We start from the raw sequence: 18920 nt of genomic DNA on the forward strand, positions 1-18920 counted from the left end.
ATGAGAGGCTGAAAGTGGCCTGTCCCGCGCGCGCGCGCGCGCACGCGAGCGCGAGTGTGTTCGCGGGAGAGTGAGGGAGCGAGAGAGGGAGTAGGGGGAGAGAGAATAAGGAGAAGAGATCGAGGCGGTTCGAGGAGAAAGAAAGAGACGGTGTTCAAAGAGAACTGAAGTGGGTGGGATGGAGAGGGTAAGAGCTGGGAGCTAGGTGGAAGACGGTGGAGGGGGAAGTCGATGTCGAGCAACCGAACTTGACCCTCGTCGGATCTGCATTTTCGTCGGTTTGCTTAGCCGACAGAGAATCATCGGATTTTTTTTACCCTGTCGTTTGCGAAACTTTCGTTCCCCCCGGACTTGGGGGAACGTGTGCGAACGGAGAGTGCTCTTCTGTAATTTCACGCTGGACATTTTTTGCTAATGAAGAGTTCTCGGTTGTCTTTTCGTTAGGAATATCGATAACTGTTGTGCGGTTAGCTGGGAGAAGGTTTTTGTAATATATTCCATGAAATATTGGTGGAGAATATGGTAAATTTTTCTTCTCGACTCGTTGAATGCCATGGGGGTTACCGGTGATCCACGAATGAGTCGAGTTACTATAGTTCACGCAATTAAACGATGATTATTTGAAAACATTTTTATATTTTAAGTAATGCTACATAATGCGATGATACTCAGATGAACGTGCAGTATTGAATAATGCAATTCAATTAGATGATTTAATATTTTATTTTGCCACCGGTGATGCCCATGGCGTTCAACGTGTTAATACTAAAACTACCGAGTAATTCAATTAGATTTTCTAATTTTCCTATAGAAAATCCAATATTGTGTCTGTTGAGACTTCAATCGATTTATGATTTAGTTCGCGCATTTTCAAATCAATTTCATTACTCATTTCCCTAAGAAGCATCTGTTCCTTTTCAATAGTTGCAGAAGAAGAATCTAGGAATGAGTTATTTCGACTCATTTGGTAGTTCTAATTTTAAGAAATGATTAAAGAAGCTGATTTAGTAATACCAAAATTGAAGTTAGTAATACTCCAACTGAATGAACCCATTGAAATGTTAATAAATTCACGCATATAGCTGTTAGTCTTAGCAGTAGTTCTAGTGTTAATAATTAACCCTTTGCACTCGCCAGGTGACTCTCAGTCACCACTTGATTTGATACGGTAAAATTATAAAGTTTGAGGTTTCATATTCAACTTTGTATAATGCATCACTGTGTGAAATATGAAAGTAAAATACTCTTGTCCCTTAATTTACCGATTAAATTAGTTACATTAGTCGCTACAGGCCTCGTCTATATTTTATCAAAGAATGTCGAATATCTCTAACAAAAGACTTTCGAGTGCGAAGGGTTAGAAGTTCTATTGCAGATTGAAAAACGAATCGTTTATCTACTGACGCTGATCTATACTGTGTGGAGTTGATCAACTTTAATTGTTACGTCATTAATTATGCAATACAAAGTGTAATTACGGTGCGAAAGAAATCGGACAGTAATGCGGTATATGGGAAACGTTTAGTCGGCTGCAATGGTGGAACACTGCGAAATGAAGGGAACGTTTGAAATTCCTGCCCAGAAGTTAATACTAACGCCTATACGTGTACTCTTATTTTTATTGCGGCGAAAGGAATGCCGGGAGTGCTCCGTTATGAGCTTCTAGATGCGTTGAATACACGTCAAGGAATTCGTTCTTGTTAGAACCATGAACTACATAGTTCACTTTTTACCTAGGCCACGCGCGTGTCTATCTAACCGCGCACGCTCCCGTAGATTGTGTACCATTTTACTTTTGAATAAATCATGGGACAGCTATTATTTACAGTTGGACTGCGGATGTTTATGTACATGCTTGGTTTTATGAAGGAATTTCGAAATTTTATATCCGCCAGCAATTGCTTTGATAGATGCGTCTCTATTAAATTTTATTAAACTCCGTATTTTACTGGTTCATCAACATTTTTATTGGTTACGAATGCATCAAGTTCTGGCGTCTGTTTATGACTAAATGTATCCCTGCTGGTTGTCATGATAGTGAAGTACTTCGCTGTTGATACCAAATATTATGTTCATTTACTTTTTACGACCTTCGAAGGGATATAAATCTTTTAGGTCTTACATGAAATAAAACTAGTCGAGAAAAAGGAAACTGGATTTTTCCATCGCGTGGCTGAAAATGGAATTTCTGTCGGAACAGCAAGTTGTATTCTTTGCTGCTGTAACATTGTGCTTACGACAGCTCTCCGGGTCGTGAGTTCGCTGTCACAATATAATTCGTTTGCCACCCGTCCAGAGTTGGTCACGTGTTTAGAAACATGTTTGAGAAGGGAACATGCACACGCCCGGCAGACGACCACAGAAACAGCGTTGATAAACGTAATTCGAAACGTTGCTGATAACGACGCATCGGCGTTTAGCGCCGGATGAGGGTCGAACCACAACTTAACCCCTAACTGCCGAAATGGATTTCAACAGATCTCAAACTTTTCTCCTTAACACGTTTGGTAGCAGCGTCACATATTTATCACACTCACAATCCTATATTTTACGTAAAGAAACTGAAATTAACCTTATAGATATTGATCTATCAAATTATAAGATACATCATTATATTTAACCCATTGCATTTGACAGGTGACTCTCAGTCACCACTTGATTTGATACAGCAAAACTATCAAGTGGAATATTTAGTATTCTAAATTAAACTTTGTATCACTATGAGAAATATTTAAATAAAATAGCTTCGTTGCTGAATTTATCTGTGAATTATCGCTAAATTAGTTTGAAACAATGTCGTCTGTATCTCGTCGGAGGATGTTGAATATTTCCAGTGAAGAACTTTCGGGTGCAAAGAGTTAAGAACTCAATGACTCGTTTCTTAATATTTCGTTTAGAAGATTTATTCGATTGAATAAAATGTTACAATCGAAAAGATCAGCGAAGCAAACGTGTTAACCTGTTAACTGTGGAACTTAGATTTAACCCTTTGCGAACGAATGTCGGCATTTCGGGGAGATGAAATTTCCATATTTGGAAGAGTAAGTCGCAAACAAATGATTCAATTACTCAAACAGCAAGAGATCCGTGTATAATTTCGTTTCTTTCTATTATTTAAGCAATCGATACATAATTTAACTTCATCTGCTGAGGGTTTCGTATATTTCAAAGAATCTTTGTAATTACATATATAACTGGTTGAACAGCCAACCTTCGATATATTCTTTTACAGTTAAGAATTTAAGCCAACTCAGTGAATATATTATAGATTGTATATAAATACATTAAATATAAAAATATTATCAATTAACAAAGAATATCCATAGAGTGCCTGAAATTCTAGCTCGGCAGTTAAAAGGTTAAGAACTGAAAGCACTCGCACACCGTATTCGTTTCTTCCATTAGCTCGCCTCGCCGCTTTTGAACCGCGTTCTTCTTTTGCAACTGAACACGAATGATTAATGATCCTGAAACTCACAATGCACGCAGAAAATGAACAAATCAATTAACGGATGAAACCCGCGGCGTGTTTTCAGGCCACACAATTTGTTCCGTTGTATTAGTTCAGCCGGAGATGCTTTGTTTTCAATATGGCGGACTAAACGATTAAATACAACAAATAAATGAACGTTCTAATTGAAAGTGGTAGAAAGATGTTAAATAAAATCATCGATGTATCACATTTAACCCTTTGCACTCGAAAGATTTTCACTGGAAATATCCGACATTATCCGACGAGATATAAACGACATTGTTCGAAACTAATTTAACGATAATTCACAGATAAAATTCAGCAACGAAGCTATTTTAATTAAATATTTCAGATAGTAAGTTTATTTAGAATACTGAATATTCTTCATAGTTTTGCTGTATAAAATTAAGCAGTGACTGAGAGTCACCTCTCAAGTGCAAAAGGTTAAGATTCGTTTATGAAATAAGAAAATAGGCGGTAAAAATATTTCCTTTACTCGCTGCTTTACCCAGACCTACTCATTTCGATCTTATTTATGAAAGTCATTAGGTTCAGCCGGGTTATCGATGAGCAGTAGCGTATCAAGTTATTTTCGTCTTTCAATGAAGAGATTCCTTTATGCGTTCATTCTCTTTCCGTACTGATAACGTTGAGAACCTTTGTTTATCTTCGCGTCTTGCTTTGTCAGTCTTTGCTAATTAGATCTAGAGCTGTACACCCAGCGCAATGACAGTCGAAATTTTGCGCGTAGATAAACAACTTTTTATTCGTAGATAATGGTATTACGAAAGTAGAGATGATAAGCAGAACATATAAAGGATACTTCTGCCATATGGTTTCTAATCTCGGACGAACGTATCGAGTCATCTAACAAAGTCAAACTATCCCAACGTTACACTCTCCTTAGTTTCAGTACATCGTGCGCTTCGGTTGTGCGAACAGCGGAACGGTTGTGTAGTAAGTGACAACGCTCACGGAACATTCTTACTGTGATATCGGTATATTACGCCACACGGGAATTCTGGAACAATTAACTATTGTTCTCTCGAGAAATTGGTATTTTTCTACATAATCGATTATAATTTATTAACGCATCAGTAACTCATTAAACCTCATAGACTTAAACAAATTAGAATTTCTGCCAGGAGAATCTCGAGCGTTTTATTAACATAATTGAATTATTGATTACTTGGTATCACAGTTCTTACACTATTATCTAGTTACTTAAATTATTAAATGTTCTATCAATCGTCTTACGTATCTTAACTCTTTGCACTCGAGAGGCGACTCTCAGTCTCCACATAATTGGTATAGAAAAATTATAAAATTTTCTATGTAATGTCAAATTTTAGGTAATACATCGAACGCGAGAAATAAAATAGCTGTGATCCTTAATTTATAAACGTTTTCTTAGTAGTTAATTTCAAAAAATGTCTATATTGAGAAATATTGAATACTTCTAGTAGAAGATTTTCCAGTGCAAAGGGTTAATCGCTTTCAAGCAATCTTGGAGCACCGGTTACAGGTGACCACCATGGTAGCCAACGCGTTGACTTCAAATTCCACGAATATTCGAAACTTCGAACTTCACAAACAGCCACAATTCGACTTCGATCATCTTGCGCGTCGTAATTGCTTTCAAGCAATTTGTAACCGCCGGCCATCGATGGCCACCATGGTGGTCGACTTCAAATTTGATTCGCATATCGTTTACGTCGCGTGTACAAGGACACGAATAGTCTACTTTCCGATCAACATGAAAATATCATTTCGAGCAGTGTTATTCGGCATTGTTCGATCCCCAGAAAGTTTCTTCTAGCGAGATAAAAAGACGGGCAACGTGCGATGAATCGCGAATGGAACCAGTTGGCCGTGCACATGGCACCACCGAGGGAGCTGCTCACTGAACTCCGGTTACCGGTAAAAACATTAACGAGTCCTGGCCCGACTAATTGCTCGGAGCGAGTTCTCCGGGCCCTTCAGAATCAAGTCCTCGGCCATCTCCATCCCGAAATTTATCAGGTAATCGGTCCGCTTAAATCGCGGTCGTAAAGTCACATTTCGGGCTGAAAGTCGCTTGATTATAATCATTACCGACAATGTAAGCGGCTCGCTCGTGAGAGAAGATTAAGGCGCACTTACAGTAATCGTCCCGAAGAATGTGTACTTCGTACACGCTTGGACCACGGGGCCTCACTTTAGCCATTAGCCCCGCGTCCTTTACGCGAAATTGATGCACGTTTACCATATTCCATGTAGACACGATGGATTTTATATGGTCCTGCCGTTGGTCAATCGTTTATCAACAGGTGACACCGGGGACGGAATTATCGGGGCGTTTATCAGTGTCATAATTGAAAGTTCTCTGATTCCTTTTTCGAGCCGGAGCTCACCCACAAGATTAGATTAAACGCGTAATTAATATGAATTACACGTTGCGCGAGTGACATTCGCTGTCAAGCGTTCGGGCAACAATTCCACCGCTCCACCGGAACTGCCCGCGGCCGGCGATTAATTTTAATCGCGATATTCGTAATTATAAACACGAAGTTTCGAACCGAAATAATTAGGGTTTCGGAGTACGCAATTCGACCAGGATGTTATTTACGGCCGAGTAAACCGAAATTTACGGGAGGCTGTTCGCAATCACGATCGCCCGCCGCGCCGAAGGAGGCTCGCTCGGTTTTGTCTACAACCTTGGCGTTAATAAAAATCAAATGACAATTCATTGGAAATGTCGATAGAACACTTCGTGCTTGCAATGTCGGATAGGCGAATACTCGAGCCGAATCGTTTCGCAGCGACGCGTCGGAAGGATAGAGATTCACGTTCGTTGTTTTTCAGTTGAAAGACGAGATTAAGGCGGGCCTGCAATACCTTTTCCAAACGAAGAACAGACTCACTTTGGTGATAAGTGCGTCGGGTCATGGCGCGTTGGAGGCGTGTTTGGGAAACTTACTCGAACCTGGTGATAAGATTCTAATCGTGAAATGCGGAATCTGGGGCGAACGTGCCATTGATATGGCTCAAAGGATCGGCGTCTCGGTGCGTGACGTACTTTCGTAAAAATGGATAAAGTTTGCTAATTATCGTTGCGACACAGGAATTTATTGTTTTCCCTTTTAATCGCGAAATGTGCAGGTTGCGTTGATCGAAACCGACCACGACAAAGCGGTTACGTTGGAACAATTGGAATCTGCCTTGAAGCTGCATAGACCGCAAGCCGTTTTTATGGTGCACGCGGAATCCTCCACTGGTTTGAAGCAGCCGTTGGAAGGTTTTGGAGACCTCGTTCACAAGTATAATTCATTCGAAATTATTCGAATTGTATAAGTTAAAGATAAGAGCTTCATTAAGAGCTTCAGGAATTTAGACAAATGGAACTCCGTGAAATTTTCATAGAACTTGTACGGTACAACGGAAATTTGTCAAAGACAGCGAAACCAGAAATTTATAAAGGAACGGGCTGAAAGCATGAAAGCGACGAGCAGATATGGCGTTGAGAATCACTGGCGGTACCTTATACCCCGCCTAACTATTAAATAAAATCTGTGTGGCAGCTTTCTTTGATGGTTTCCGTGCAAAAAGGCTCTGATCCGTCGTATCGTGTAATTAAATTTCATCTCGGACCTCTGCTTTTCGAGATAAACTGAAGAATGCCCGCGAAAGTTTTTGTGTATCAAGTGTCTTGCCCACTGCCCTTAACTATTACTGAAACTCATTTAACACTAAAAGTACCGAACGTTCGTGAATTATTCTTCTACAATTATTGAAAACACAGCAGATGATTCTTTGCGAAATTACCGAAGAAAATGTCTTGGTAACATGTAAATTGAATCATAAGTCAATTGAAATCTCAATAGCTGTAGTCTTAGAGTCCCCATAGAAAAATTTTAAAACTTCAATTCGACTGCTCTAAAAAGCTAGAAAGTTCTAGTGTTAAAAATTGGAAAATCGGAAAATATGAAAGTAGAAAAATGAAAAATTTCTGAATTTCGATTTCCATTCTCCGTTGCTCATCTTTATCGCGGATGTTGCAACGTTGCGCGCAACGATGTTATAACTGTCAAGTTCATCGCACGAAAATCTTTTCAGATACGATGCTCTCCTGATTGTGGACGTGGTTGCGTCACTGGGCGGCGAACCGTTCTTTATGGATTCCTGGGGCGTGGATGCAGCGTACACCGCCAGTCAGAAGGTCCTCGGTGCCCCCGCAGGACTCTCCCCCATTTCGCTCAGTCCACGAGCAGAGTACGTAATCGCCGGCACCCGGTTTCTTTTCCCAGCTCCTTCTTTCAACCGCGACTGGCCCGGCCAAATGGAAACAGCCTGAGAATCGGGACCCGCGGTGTTCTCCACACGGAATATCAATCGAATCCGTGAGGTCATGCCGGTCTTTGCTTGGCCGTTCGCCGCTGAATCATAACTTGAATGGGGCCTGGTGAATTCTTATTCGATGACACTTGGGCCTTTCTTCGAATCAAGTGTACCGCCATAAAGAAGCCCGATATAGAGAAGAGTGTATACACACCTATTAAACTGTCCGGTTTCAACAGACAGAGTGCCCGCCGGCGACAATTTGTCAATACTGAATATGCACTGGCTAGTACGTTAACACGTCGACTGTCACGGTGGTCACCGGTCACCGGAGCATACGAACCACTTGAAAACAATGTTAACCCCTTTGCCTATGACTTCTTTCTCAACTCTGATCGACACGGCTACTTTGTCATTAAGAATTTATTGGGAAAAGAGAAAAATTCTAAGCATATATTATGCCCGTATTTCCTTTTAAGTATAGTAGTTGATTACAGAGGAATAATATTTACTCTGAATTCGAATTAACTAAGTAATGTATACATTTGTTGAATCATGTTGAAAATCTTCACCACGAGTCTCTAAATATTCTACTTCATAGTTTTGCTGTATCAAATCGAGTAGTGACTGAGAGTCACCTCTCGAGCGCAAAGGGTTAATAGCGTAAATAACTAGATGACAATCTGACTAATAAATAACTGATGCCCTTTATCTTTGCTACAAAATAAGCGATACACAAAACTCTGAAGGTTTTCGTGGCAGTCAACGTGTTAACGGGCCGATGTCGTGATAGCTAGCTATATGGTCGCTCTAGATTGGGCCCACTTTTTGTGTCTATCATCGGCCACGTATTATTACGTATTTCCCGTTATTACTACTATCTACGTCTAGGCGCAGCCTAGTCGTTACCAAACGGCAAATGTTTCCGGTAACTTCCATCGGCTTCGATAGTTATTAGACGATGTACCCTGTGTTCATTTGAACATTTTCATTGATATGTTTCTTTTTAGGGTAAGTCAGGGTATCCCAGTGTTTCCCAACGTGGGGTCAATTCGATTTTTAACACGTTCAGTGCCACGTGTACCACATGTTAATTTTTGTAACAAAATATTTTTAAGGGACACGTGGTCAAGAATAGCTGTACACGTTACAAAGCACCGAAAACAAAAAAACTATATCAAAATACATAAAATTAAAAAAAAGCTTGAATATAACTTAATATTTTATTTAAAATATCAGTACGGTTCATAAGCGAAATATGACCGAAATTTCCGTGGCACGGAACGTGTTAAAGGGGGCAATTTGAAATTTGAAATATCGCTTCATATACTTCACAATATTTACGCTCGTAAACAAAATGGGAAAAACGTTCTAATGAATATTATAAAAATATTCTAATATAATATTGAAAATTATATATGCATATCATACAAATCATAAGAATTTTAGAAAGACTTAAGTGGGGCATGGCACGAAAAAGTTTGGGAATCACTGGGGATTTTGTAAACTCTGATCGATCTAACTACTTCGTTTAACACTAGAACTACCGAACAGTCAAATTGACATTTTCAAATTTGTCTAAAGGGACTTTAAGAACGCAGCTATTGACATTTCGATTGACCTATGATTCAATTCACGTATTACTACATCGATTTCTTTAGCAATTTTGCAAAGAAGCATGTTATCTTTCTAATCATTGGGAAAGGAGAATTTAGGAATGGCTCAATTCGACCCATTCGGTAGTTCTAGTGTTAATAATTTATCGAACAAGAGAAAATTTCAGTCTTTTTCTATGTCAAAGTGTGCTTAAGGTACAATCATTGATAACAGAGGAATAATATGTAATTTGTATTCAAACGAATTAAATAATATTTATGTTTGCTCAATGCTACTTGGGATCTTCACGGGTTTAACACGATATTCTAGAGCAAGGGTTTAATCTGCGATTATTTTTTATATTGTTTAGAGAGAAGCTGTTCCGGAGGAAGACAAAGCCGTTTTCTTTCTATTGGGACCTGACCATTCTCGGTGTGTACTGGAAATGCTTCGGGAACAAGGATGGAGTGTACCATCACACGGCAAGCGCTACGCTTCTGTACGGTTTACGTGAGGCCCTAGCAGAAATCGCTGAAGAAGGTCTGCCGAACACTTGGGCCAGACACGCGGCCGCAGCTGTTAGGTTAAGGAAGGGTCTTGAGTTACGGGGCCTTCAATGTTACGTGAAAAATCCACGGTATCAATTATCCACCGTGATCTCTATAGAGCTGCCACCTGGCGTCAGCGACGAGATCATTGTGCAACGAGCCATGCAAAGGTAAGACACCTCCAATTAGGTTTTCTGGCCTGGAACATCAAAAACGAGCTATCCATTTACACTTTTTCAACAAATTCTCAATAATTCTCACTTTACACTTTAAGTGTTTATTTATTCAGTTTGTTAACGAAATATGCATGGTGTTCCTAAAATTTTATCTGATGGAAATATTATAGTTAGTCCTAAGAAATTTTGAAATGGTACTTTTCTGTATATTTGTATGTGTTGTTATATTGATTATACTTTTATTTTTTATTTTATATTTAATATTAATTATAATAGATTGTTTGAACTAATATATTGTTCTTTTAGTTACAAAGTTGAAATCAGCAAAGGCTTGGGACCAACTGTAGGGAAGATCTTGCGAATTGGTTTGTTAGGAATCAACGCAAGACCCGAAAAAGTGGATTTAGTTTTACGTGCCCTCGACGAGGGACTGAAACATGTTACACCATCGAAAATATAGAAATGGCATCTGTATGGTGCCGTTGCCAGTGAAGAATCGTGGGTTAGTCTTTCTTGTTTTTGTTAGGGGATAATGAATTTGTAGTACCTCGCAACTGGAGTGTATTAAAGAGTCGACGTACTGGAAAATTGAAATACATGGGGATACTTTTATTGTCAATTTATTTTTTAAGGTTATAACGGTAACCATAACTTTCTCGTATTGTTAAACGTTATCAATGTACGAAGTGACAGCTATAGTTACAAAATCTCGAGAAATACTGGTGTTACTTGTCAATATTCTCTTGTTATTGTTATACATCTATTTATTTCGTGTATACACTTGGAACTAAAACTACATTCTCCAACGTCGCACGGGTTGCGGTGCAGCGGGCGCTTATCGAACTGCATTAACGCACAGTGAAATAAAACAGCTTCACTATAATTCAGTGAAATAATAATTCTTATAAGAGGGAAATCCTTACCGCAGGAAATGAAATTTACGCTCAATCATGTTCTTTAATGAACCTATAAACTCTTGAAAATAAATAGATAATTATCCACTAAATATTTTTCATTTTATAATCTACCCAGTGGATCTCGCTGTTTATCCAGACAATAATTGAGTATGGCGTGGCCGGAAAAACTCATAAAACACAATAAGGCCAAATCATGTGTATCTGTTTATTAATGGAAATACTGAAATCGGCATACAATTATCTCTAATATAATTATCTGTTTACGTTCAATTATACGATTTTATTACATTAATTAGCAATATCAACAATTAATTATTTTCTCTCTCTCCCTTTTGTTCCTTCATTCTTACAGTCCTTTTTATTTTTTTTTCTCAATCTCTCCCTCTCTCTCATTCTGTCTCTCTTTCTCTCTCTGTCTCACTCACTCACTCCTCCTCTCCCCTTTCCCTTACTTCCTCTCCCTTTTGATCCTGCACTTTTTCTCAATCTCTCCGTTTCTGTCTTCACAAGCATGCATACATATTTCACTGTACGTGTAATGCAGTTACAGCAAGCTGATCAAAATTAACGACGGTACTAGCGAATTAATAACGATTAATCATGATTCAATTGACAATCGTTTTGGCACGGTACGGAACGGTCTGGGTCTCCGTTCGAATCCGTTCCCCTCGGATCTATAAAACAAAAAGATTGATCCACCAAGTATCTCGTGACGCGTGGATACAGAGAGAAAATGAAAATAAAAACCGCGCGCGATGCGAGTCGGTCACCGCGTAGAGAAGAGAATACAATTTTTTGGTCTCCGTAACAGTGCTTCGCACTCGCGAGTACAGGGCGTCTCGGAACGAGTAGCAAAATAAATCTGTCTATTAATCTCTACCTTTACAAGTAACTCGACGATTGTCGCGCGATCATCTCTCGGATCTCTTGCTTTCGCTGAACAAAACACCCTGCCTGTCGAAACACCCTGTACAAATGCAGATTAGATCAATCGTGGCAAGTTGAATACTGGTCTCGTCGACGTTCGCGCAGAAGTCGCGTCGATGATTCGAATTTCTTATGGGACTATCCATGTCTCGCCGTCGCGTAATCGATTGCAGACGAATCGACAATAAATTTACACGCAATTTACAATCGACATCGAATATCCGTTCGCACGAGATACATTTGTTCGTTCGATTTTGAAATGAGCATTTCCGTTTGTCCTTTCCTTTTTAGTTAGGGAAATAGTATTCTCGAGTTTCGGTGAATAAATCGACTAAAGAAGCGACAGTTCGAATTATTCCATTGAAATCTGTGCTTATCTCCGATACGAACGTGCTCTACAATTAATTCGCAAACCCGAACAAGATTACCAAGGCACGATCGATCAGTACGGTAACGTTGCCGCAAACGCGACCGCCATTTTGTCCACGACCCGGACAACCTCCGGTCCCACCGTCCGGCGAATCACATTCGACAATCGTTATTTCAATACTTGCACCGTTTCGAGTGGCGCGCGAGCACGCGCGCGTGAATCAGCGCGACGTTAGGCGAGTTAGTAAAAATAAGAAAAAAAAAAAAGAAAGTTGAAGAGAAAAAGAAGACGCGAGCGTAATGCATTTCAGGACGATACAGTTATCTCTCGGCGGCGAGGTTAACGCTTCCCCGTCGAGAACAATATTAACATACGTATATTTACGAGGATTACTTTAACGTCCAACCAGCGCGAGGGACTCGTGACAAATCTTAAGAGAGATAACTCCGTTTTGTACAAAAATCGTTGAGTTTGAAATAAACTTATTTTACAACTGATGGTCTCGATTCCGTTCGTTCTTTTCGATTTTCAAATTTTCTTTTGAAAATAATTGACATTGCTCTCCCCTTGTCCCACTGGCTAGCTGTTAAACGATCGTGAATATAATATTTCCATGTAAATAATATTATAAAATAGAATAATATTAACGTTAATAATGATAAGCAACCGTCGAAGTGACGAGTTCGACGGGGAGCCATTATAATTATATATATATATATATGTATATATAAATATATATACATATATTTGTATATATGTATATATGTATATATATATAAATACTATTAATAATATTAATCGCAGAAATCGATACTCCATTAACAAATAGCTCGTGATTCTCGGTTACGTATTATAATGCGCTTATGTACAAAAAAAATGTCGACAACAAGCCGCCCATCGAGGCCTCTACACGATTAACTAGCACTAATAGCGTTGACTAAGTGTACGCACACGTTTCTTTCTTTTTTTTTCAAGGCACTAACGGTTGAACTCAACGCATGCCTGCAACGGATCCACGAAGCTTCGTGTATACAGTCGGCACAACGGATATGATCGGATATGCTTGAATTAGGGCCATCAACGCCAGGCAAAAAATACCAACTGTTCCGTTCAGCCTTCTCGAAAGTTGCTCTTCGTTTCATTTCGTTCCTTTCTTTTCCATCGTCTCTACAATAGTAACGATTCGTAGCAGTCGACAGTTGTGTGATGTATACCAATAGAAAATAAATAATTTATATTACAGTGTCTCCTCGACGTTGTAACAATGCCAAATATTTGTACTAAAAATTTTCTTGTCCAGAGTGTTCCCGAAACGACCGAATAGAAGCAACCGTCGTTCTGGAAACACTCTACACGTTGAAAAGCTTTAACGTTCGATTTCGTTACCGTGTCCGGGATGATGATATGTTTCTTCGTAACCCTTGTCCCCATTTTTTTTCTTTCTATCTTCAGAATCGGAAGAACTGCACCGAAGTGTATCGGAAGTTTCGCCAGGCTTGCCAGCTGCCGCGCGAACTGGTACTCGCGTATCGCCTTTCAATATCGAATCGGATCGCTCCCGCCATTCCTCCGAACTTGCCCGAAAAGACGCTTCAGAGCCTTAGACTAGATAATAAAGAAATGCACAGACAGCCGTGATACACTTATCTCGGTGCAAGTCGGGAACGATCGAGGCGAATCACGTTGGTGGTCTCAAGGTCTGGCGAGCTATGAAATGGAACACAGAATCGTTCGTTGATCTTATCCTCTCGTTCTCGATCCGACAATAATCGGCCGACCCAGGGAAACCAATACGCCTCGCCTCGAAACAATACGTCGAGCTTCGAGAAATTGAACAGTACGCGCGAGTATATAGGCAAATGAAACACGGACTTGCGTACTGCTTAAAATCATCGAAATCCTCGACGCCGCTGTTGAATTGTCCCATTATTTCCGCTTAATCTCCGGCGAACCGTCGAAAACCTGGCGAAACCTCGGCTCGGGCTCGCGTGAAACGTTCCCAGGAAGATCAACAGACTTTCACGAATATTCCCTTCGTTGCCTTAAAAAGAAATTCTACCTCATACTCGTCTCGTTCTCAACGATTCGCGTAAGTCTAAAAAAGAGAAGAAAAAAAAAAGAAAAAGAAAAACCGTTCCACACAGTGACACGCGCACACGCATGCACACGAGTCTCGCACCCATACACCGGCAGCGACGCCACCGACACGCCGCGTCGAGCTTCGCCAACGCGGCCCGCCATCTTGTGGAGGAACCGTTCGTGGAAGTCGACGGAGTCGCTCGCCGTCGAATAACTTACACGCGACCTATCTCAAATAAATACGCCTATAAATTACAAAAGAGAAAACAAAAAGAAAAGGATAAGTAACTTACTCGTTCTAGAAACGTGGTTAGCGTGAAACGCGGCCCGCGGGAGAAGATAAAGGCGACAGACCGTCGCCATCTTGAATCGGCCGATTCGAAGATCACGACCGTTGTCGGCGTCGGTTATTGGCGGACGAATAATATGTTTTCACGCTATCCGAAACAGCGATAGAAACGTTAGAATAATAAACTCGTGTATACTATACATATATAATCATGTATGTATAAGACAACGGACGATGACAAATGATGAGAACGATGAGAAAAACGGCGGCGATGGACGATATGAACGGGTGAGAAAAGAATGACGCCACCGTGGAACCGATATATGCGATCGACGATGCTCGACGACGGGAATTAACGGTACAGAGAGTTTTACACGTAATAATAGAGAAGTTATCGTAAGAGTTAATAGTTTATACGTTTAGGCGTTCGCGCAAAAATGATAACTGATGCCACCATCGGAGGTTCTTCAGTCTTCTTTGGTTGCTGGGTAACTCGGTGAGGTTGGTGGGTACGGTAGGGATCTGCGTTTACCGCGTTGCATATTTTCCTTTACCACTCGATTTACTCCTGTCCCTTCGTCTCTTCCCCATCCCCCTTCCCATCCCTCCCTGCCTCCCTCCCCACACATACACACGGACACACGCACACGCACGCACTGGGATTATCATCATTCGTTTCTCCTCTGTTTCCCCCCACCTCCGTCTCCTCACCCTGTTTCAATTTTTTTTTTCTCGCTCCCCGAACGGTTTATGATGCCGTGTCAGGTCATTCGAGAATAGAGAGCGGTGGTTGGCTTCCGGTCCGTTTTATCCGTTGATGAGAGCCAATTGATTAATGAACGTCTGCTGGTCGCGGGTGCCCGACGGACTCCGGAACGACTGACGGGAATAAGAATCTGTCTGCGGCCGTACTTGTTCCTTTGTTATTGTTATTATTTATCATTTATCGTCATCACGACATCCTGCGTTAGGCAGCCGTCCGTTCCACGTACCCCGCTGATCGTCGGATCACCGGTGGATACGGTGCAACCTCGATTATCCGATTCGATTGGGCACTCGACAATTTTGACTACCGCGTCGCCAGAGTTTGGGAGACGCAAGTTTCCGTGCGGATCTCAACGTTTCTACTATGACGCGTCGGTGAATTGAATTTCGTTGGATCTAGACGCGAAGAGGTTAAGACAGCGGTTGCTGTGAAAATTTCGAGTCTTTTCCGGAAGCATCAACAACCTGCTAAGCGGAGAATCGAGACTCCGGATGATTGAGATTGCGGAGAATGGCGACCTGGTTAATTAAGGCAATTAAAAGAATTTTAGAAAATTCAAGATCGACTGGATGGAGCGAATATTCACTTATCCGTGATTCAAGTGGAAAGCTTAGCTGATTAGAAAGCAAGTCGTTCATCGTTGGAAACTAGATCTCGGCCCGTAATGGTGCAGTTAAAAGAATTGGTCTGATTTCCGTGGAATTTTTATGAGCACTCAACGCGTCGATTGGACCGTACCGTGGAGTTGGCCTCCGGGATCAGCGTCGTGGAAGAGTACCACGGATTTCCAATGATCACCGGCGTGGACGCGTCATTGCTCGAATTGGACGATCACGTAATGCCAATCGAGGTTTATGGTACCTTTTGACCGGACGGCCTGGTTCGATCTTGGCCCCCATCTCTCATCGAGCCGTACGTGTACAGACTGGAGCGAGGCTCCTCGGCGTACCGCTACGATCTCTGGAAGAGTCAGAACTGGACGCGTGGATCCCGGCCACTCGTAAACTCTACGAAACAGCATCCCCGGATCATGGCAGCGATCCAAGGTCTCAAGGAACCGGGACATGTGCAGCGTTTCCCTGATTCCTAATGAACATCGAACCAAGATCGAACGTATTCTTAACTCTTACATCAGCAACTGGGTAGCCAGCTATCAATTTTTGCACCGTCCACAAAATTCCTCAAGCTCTCGTGAAAATTTGAGAAAATCGTCTTCGTTCGTTTCTTCGATACCTTCGCATCGGTTTGCTCTTCGAAACCGAACGATCTACGCGAAAATATTGCGACAACGATATTCGAACGTTTCGATTGATAACGCAAGGGTTAAAAATCCCGTCTATTCCGATCCTTGGTCTCTACATCGATTCCCCGTTAATTGAAACTGTTTGGAATGCCTTCGACTCGACAAACGGAACTGTCCAGTTCTGAGTCTTCGGCTGCCGGTATCCGCCGTCTGTCCTTTAAGGACATTCGTACTCCATCGAATCGCTTCCGTAGTCCTTCGGAAAGCGGGATACTCCCGTCAGTCGGTTCACCGGAGTCTGATCATCCTCAAAGATTACGAAAACGACTATGGCGAGCCGGCCGCTGTTCCGACGGCCACGGGGCAAGGCCCAGGAGCGTTTCCGTGCACCGGGAGAGTTCGAGAGGAGGCTGGCTTGGTCTGGCCCACTCAGCTGAGCTCGCGCGGCGTCACCGAGTGCCGGGCAGGGTGATGATTGTTGCGATGATGACGCCTCGCCCGACGGCACTGCACCGTGCAGCAGTCGTCCGCGTCCCCGACGTACTCGCCGCGCTTTATCTGGTGCGCGATCGAGTTGCACAGCGCCCGCGGACATCGTTTCCTGTCGCACTTCACCTCGCCGTTCTGGAAAAAGTTCAAACGACGTGTCTGGCTTTAGAACAAGGTTGCAATTAATTGTAGAGGCGGGTCTTTCGTTGGTACGTTAGGATCGGATAGGATTGTAGATTTATCTATGTAGATAGGATTCTACAGTGTGCGCTCCGTGAATTAACAAATAATGTGGGAACGGATGTATTTGAGCGTGTGAATAGATATATCGATGAGTGATGAATGTGTGTGCAATAGATGAATGACGCGACTCTGCGTGTGAGCGCGTTTTGAATGAATGTTCGAAGCGTTCGAATATTCTAGATTATATTGATTTTCTCTATATGTTAATAATGTTCGTTTTTTTTATGAATCTAGAATATTCCAAATATATGTGAAGTTAATGCATGGTAATGAGAGAATGTTCTAGAAAGTGTGTGAGTGAGACAAGAGCATCTGAGTATATAAATAGTGTGTGCGTTGTTTGATTTAGTTAGTGTTTTATTGTGAGTTGTCAAGAAATAATCATACTGTTTCTAATAAAATTCTCTTTCTCCTACAATAATATGATGTAATATTAAATAATAGCTTAACCCTTTGCACTCAACAGTTTATTGTTTTCTGACGAAATATTAACAATATTATTTGCAACTTAGATAAAGCGTCGTGCATAAATTATGGGGCAGAATTGTTTTATTTCTGTTTCATGTGTTAATACCTTATTCAACATTTCATATTCAACCTTTCATTTTATAATTTTGTTGCATTCTGACTACCGTAATACTAAATCATTAATAATTATTTTCAATATCATTTGCCTTTGTTATCAAAGAATGAGTATTACTATTCGAAACGCTAGAAATTCTCGTGTTAAACACTTCTAGCGAGAAACTTCCGAGTGAAACGGGTTAATAATAATAAAATTTCCGTAGCATCAAATTAAGCATCGCAAAGGTGATCGCCTTGGAATATAGAAAATATCCCGAGCAAAGATTATCCAGTTCGAAATAGTAGGTTTCGATTTCAGGCTACCGAAGCGTCGGAGCAACGGCCTAGGCTACGCGTTGTTCGTGATTAATGACGATCCAAAGTGAATCGAAAACCGCACTTTTTCCTACTGCAAGGCCGGCGCCCGGTGGTCGCGATCCATTTTCATCGCAATGGGTGGGACCCTTTTAATGGCCGGTCCGGGCGAGCGAGTCTGGTTAAAGGTTTTCTCCTTAAAGGTCTCGCGCAACACTCAGCCCGATTCTAACGAGCGCGAGCGCGGCGGGCAATGTCGAGAGCCGTTTCCTTTTTCCTTTTTCCCTTTTCGCCGAGGCCTTCGCATAATAATGGGGAAACCGCGAAACACAGAACGCCTGGGGACTTTCTTGCCCTCCGCCGACCGCCGATTAATCTTCCACCGGCGGAAAAGAAACGCTCCGACTCCGGCCGACCGCTCGGTTACAACCATTACTGCCTTTTTACCGTCGACGGTTATTACATATCGTCCGACTATCAACGCGCTTTTATTACCCGGAAATCTAGAATAAATCTGTAACGATCTAAACGAACGACTGAAAGGATTGTCTCGTTTTTCACTCGCCGACGATAGAGCCACCCATGATCGTCGGACAAGCGGACCCGAGG

At 41.5% G+C, this 18920-nt stretch overlaps 2 protein-coding genes across 14 annotated transcripts in view; one reads left to right on the forward strand and one right to left on the reverse strand.

Moving 5' to 3' along the window:
• The first annotated feature begins 4298 nt into the window (after positions 1 to 4298).
• Positions 4299 to 13570, forward strand: Agxt (Alanine-glyoxylate aminotransferase). 9 transcript variants are annotated; one of them, XM_076368921.1, is made up of 8 exons: positions 4304 to 4528; positions 5282 to 5494; positions 6317 to 6517; positions 6614 to 6771; positions 7568 to 7723; positions 9756 to 10103; positions 10416 to 10611; positions 13299 to 13570. In XM_076368921.1, the coding sequence occupies exons 2-7, from the start codon at positions 5318 to 5320 to the stop codon at positions 10567 to 10569; spliced, it is 1194 nt and encodes a 397-aa protein (XP_076225036.1). In that variant the 5' UTR covers positions 4304 to 4528; positions 5282 to 5317; the 3' UTR covers positions 10570 to 10611; positions 13299 to 13570. The 9 variants fall into 9 exon arrangements, with proteins under 9 accessions (XP_031840426.1, XP_031840420.1, XP_031840421.1 ...); XM_031984566.2 differs by lacking the exon at positions 13299 to 13570 and having other exon boundaries at positions 4299 to 4429; positions 5292 to 5494; positions 10416 to 10721; XM_031984560.2 differs by lacking the exon at positions 13299 to 13570 and having other exon boundaries at positions 4303 to 4528; positions 5251 to 5494; positions 10416 to 10721.
• sog (chordin short gastrulation) overlaps positions 10848 to 18920 on the reverse strand; it is a 133921-nt gene continuing 125848 nt past the window's right edge. For all 5 annotated transcript variants that reach the window (XM_076368918.1, XM_076368917.1, XM_076368919.1 and 2 more), the window contains one exon: positions 10848 to 17324. In XM_076368918.1, the coding sequence (XP_076225033.1) occupies positions 17130 to 17324 (195 nt within the window). In that variant the 3' untranslated portion in view covers positions 10848 to 17129. The remainder of the gene's footprint in view (positions 17325 to 18920) is intronic.

This window comes from Nomia melanderi, chromosome 7 (genome assembly GCF_051020985.1).
Source record: "Nomia melanderi isolate GNS246 chromosome 7, iyNomMela1, whole genome shotgun sequence".
Lineage (NCBI taxonomy): Eukaryota > Metazoa > Arthropoda > Insecta > Hymenoptera > Halictidae > Nomia > Nomia melanderi.

Excerpts from the sequence above, each read along its gene's own strand:
- Agxt (XM_031984566.2), top strand. The coding sequence starts at position 5,318 with ATGAATCGCGAATGGAACCAGTTGGCCGTGCACATGGCACCACCGAGG. Across the intron at positions 6,518-6,613 it reads CTCAAAGGATCGGCGTCTCG|GTTGCGTTGATCGAAACCGA; the intron begins GTGCGTGACGTA and ends CGAAATGTGCAG. Across the intron at positions 10,104-10,415 it reads GTGCAACGAGCCATGCAAAG|TTACAAAGTTGAAATCAGCA; the intron begins GTAAGACACCTC and ends TTGTTCTTTTAG.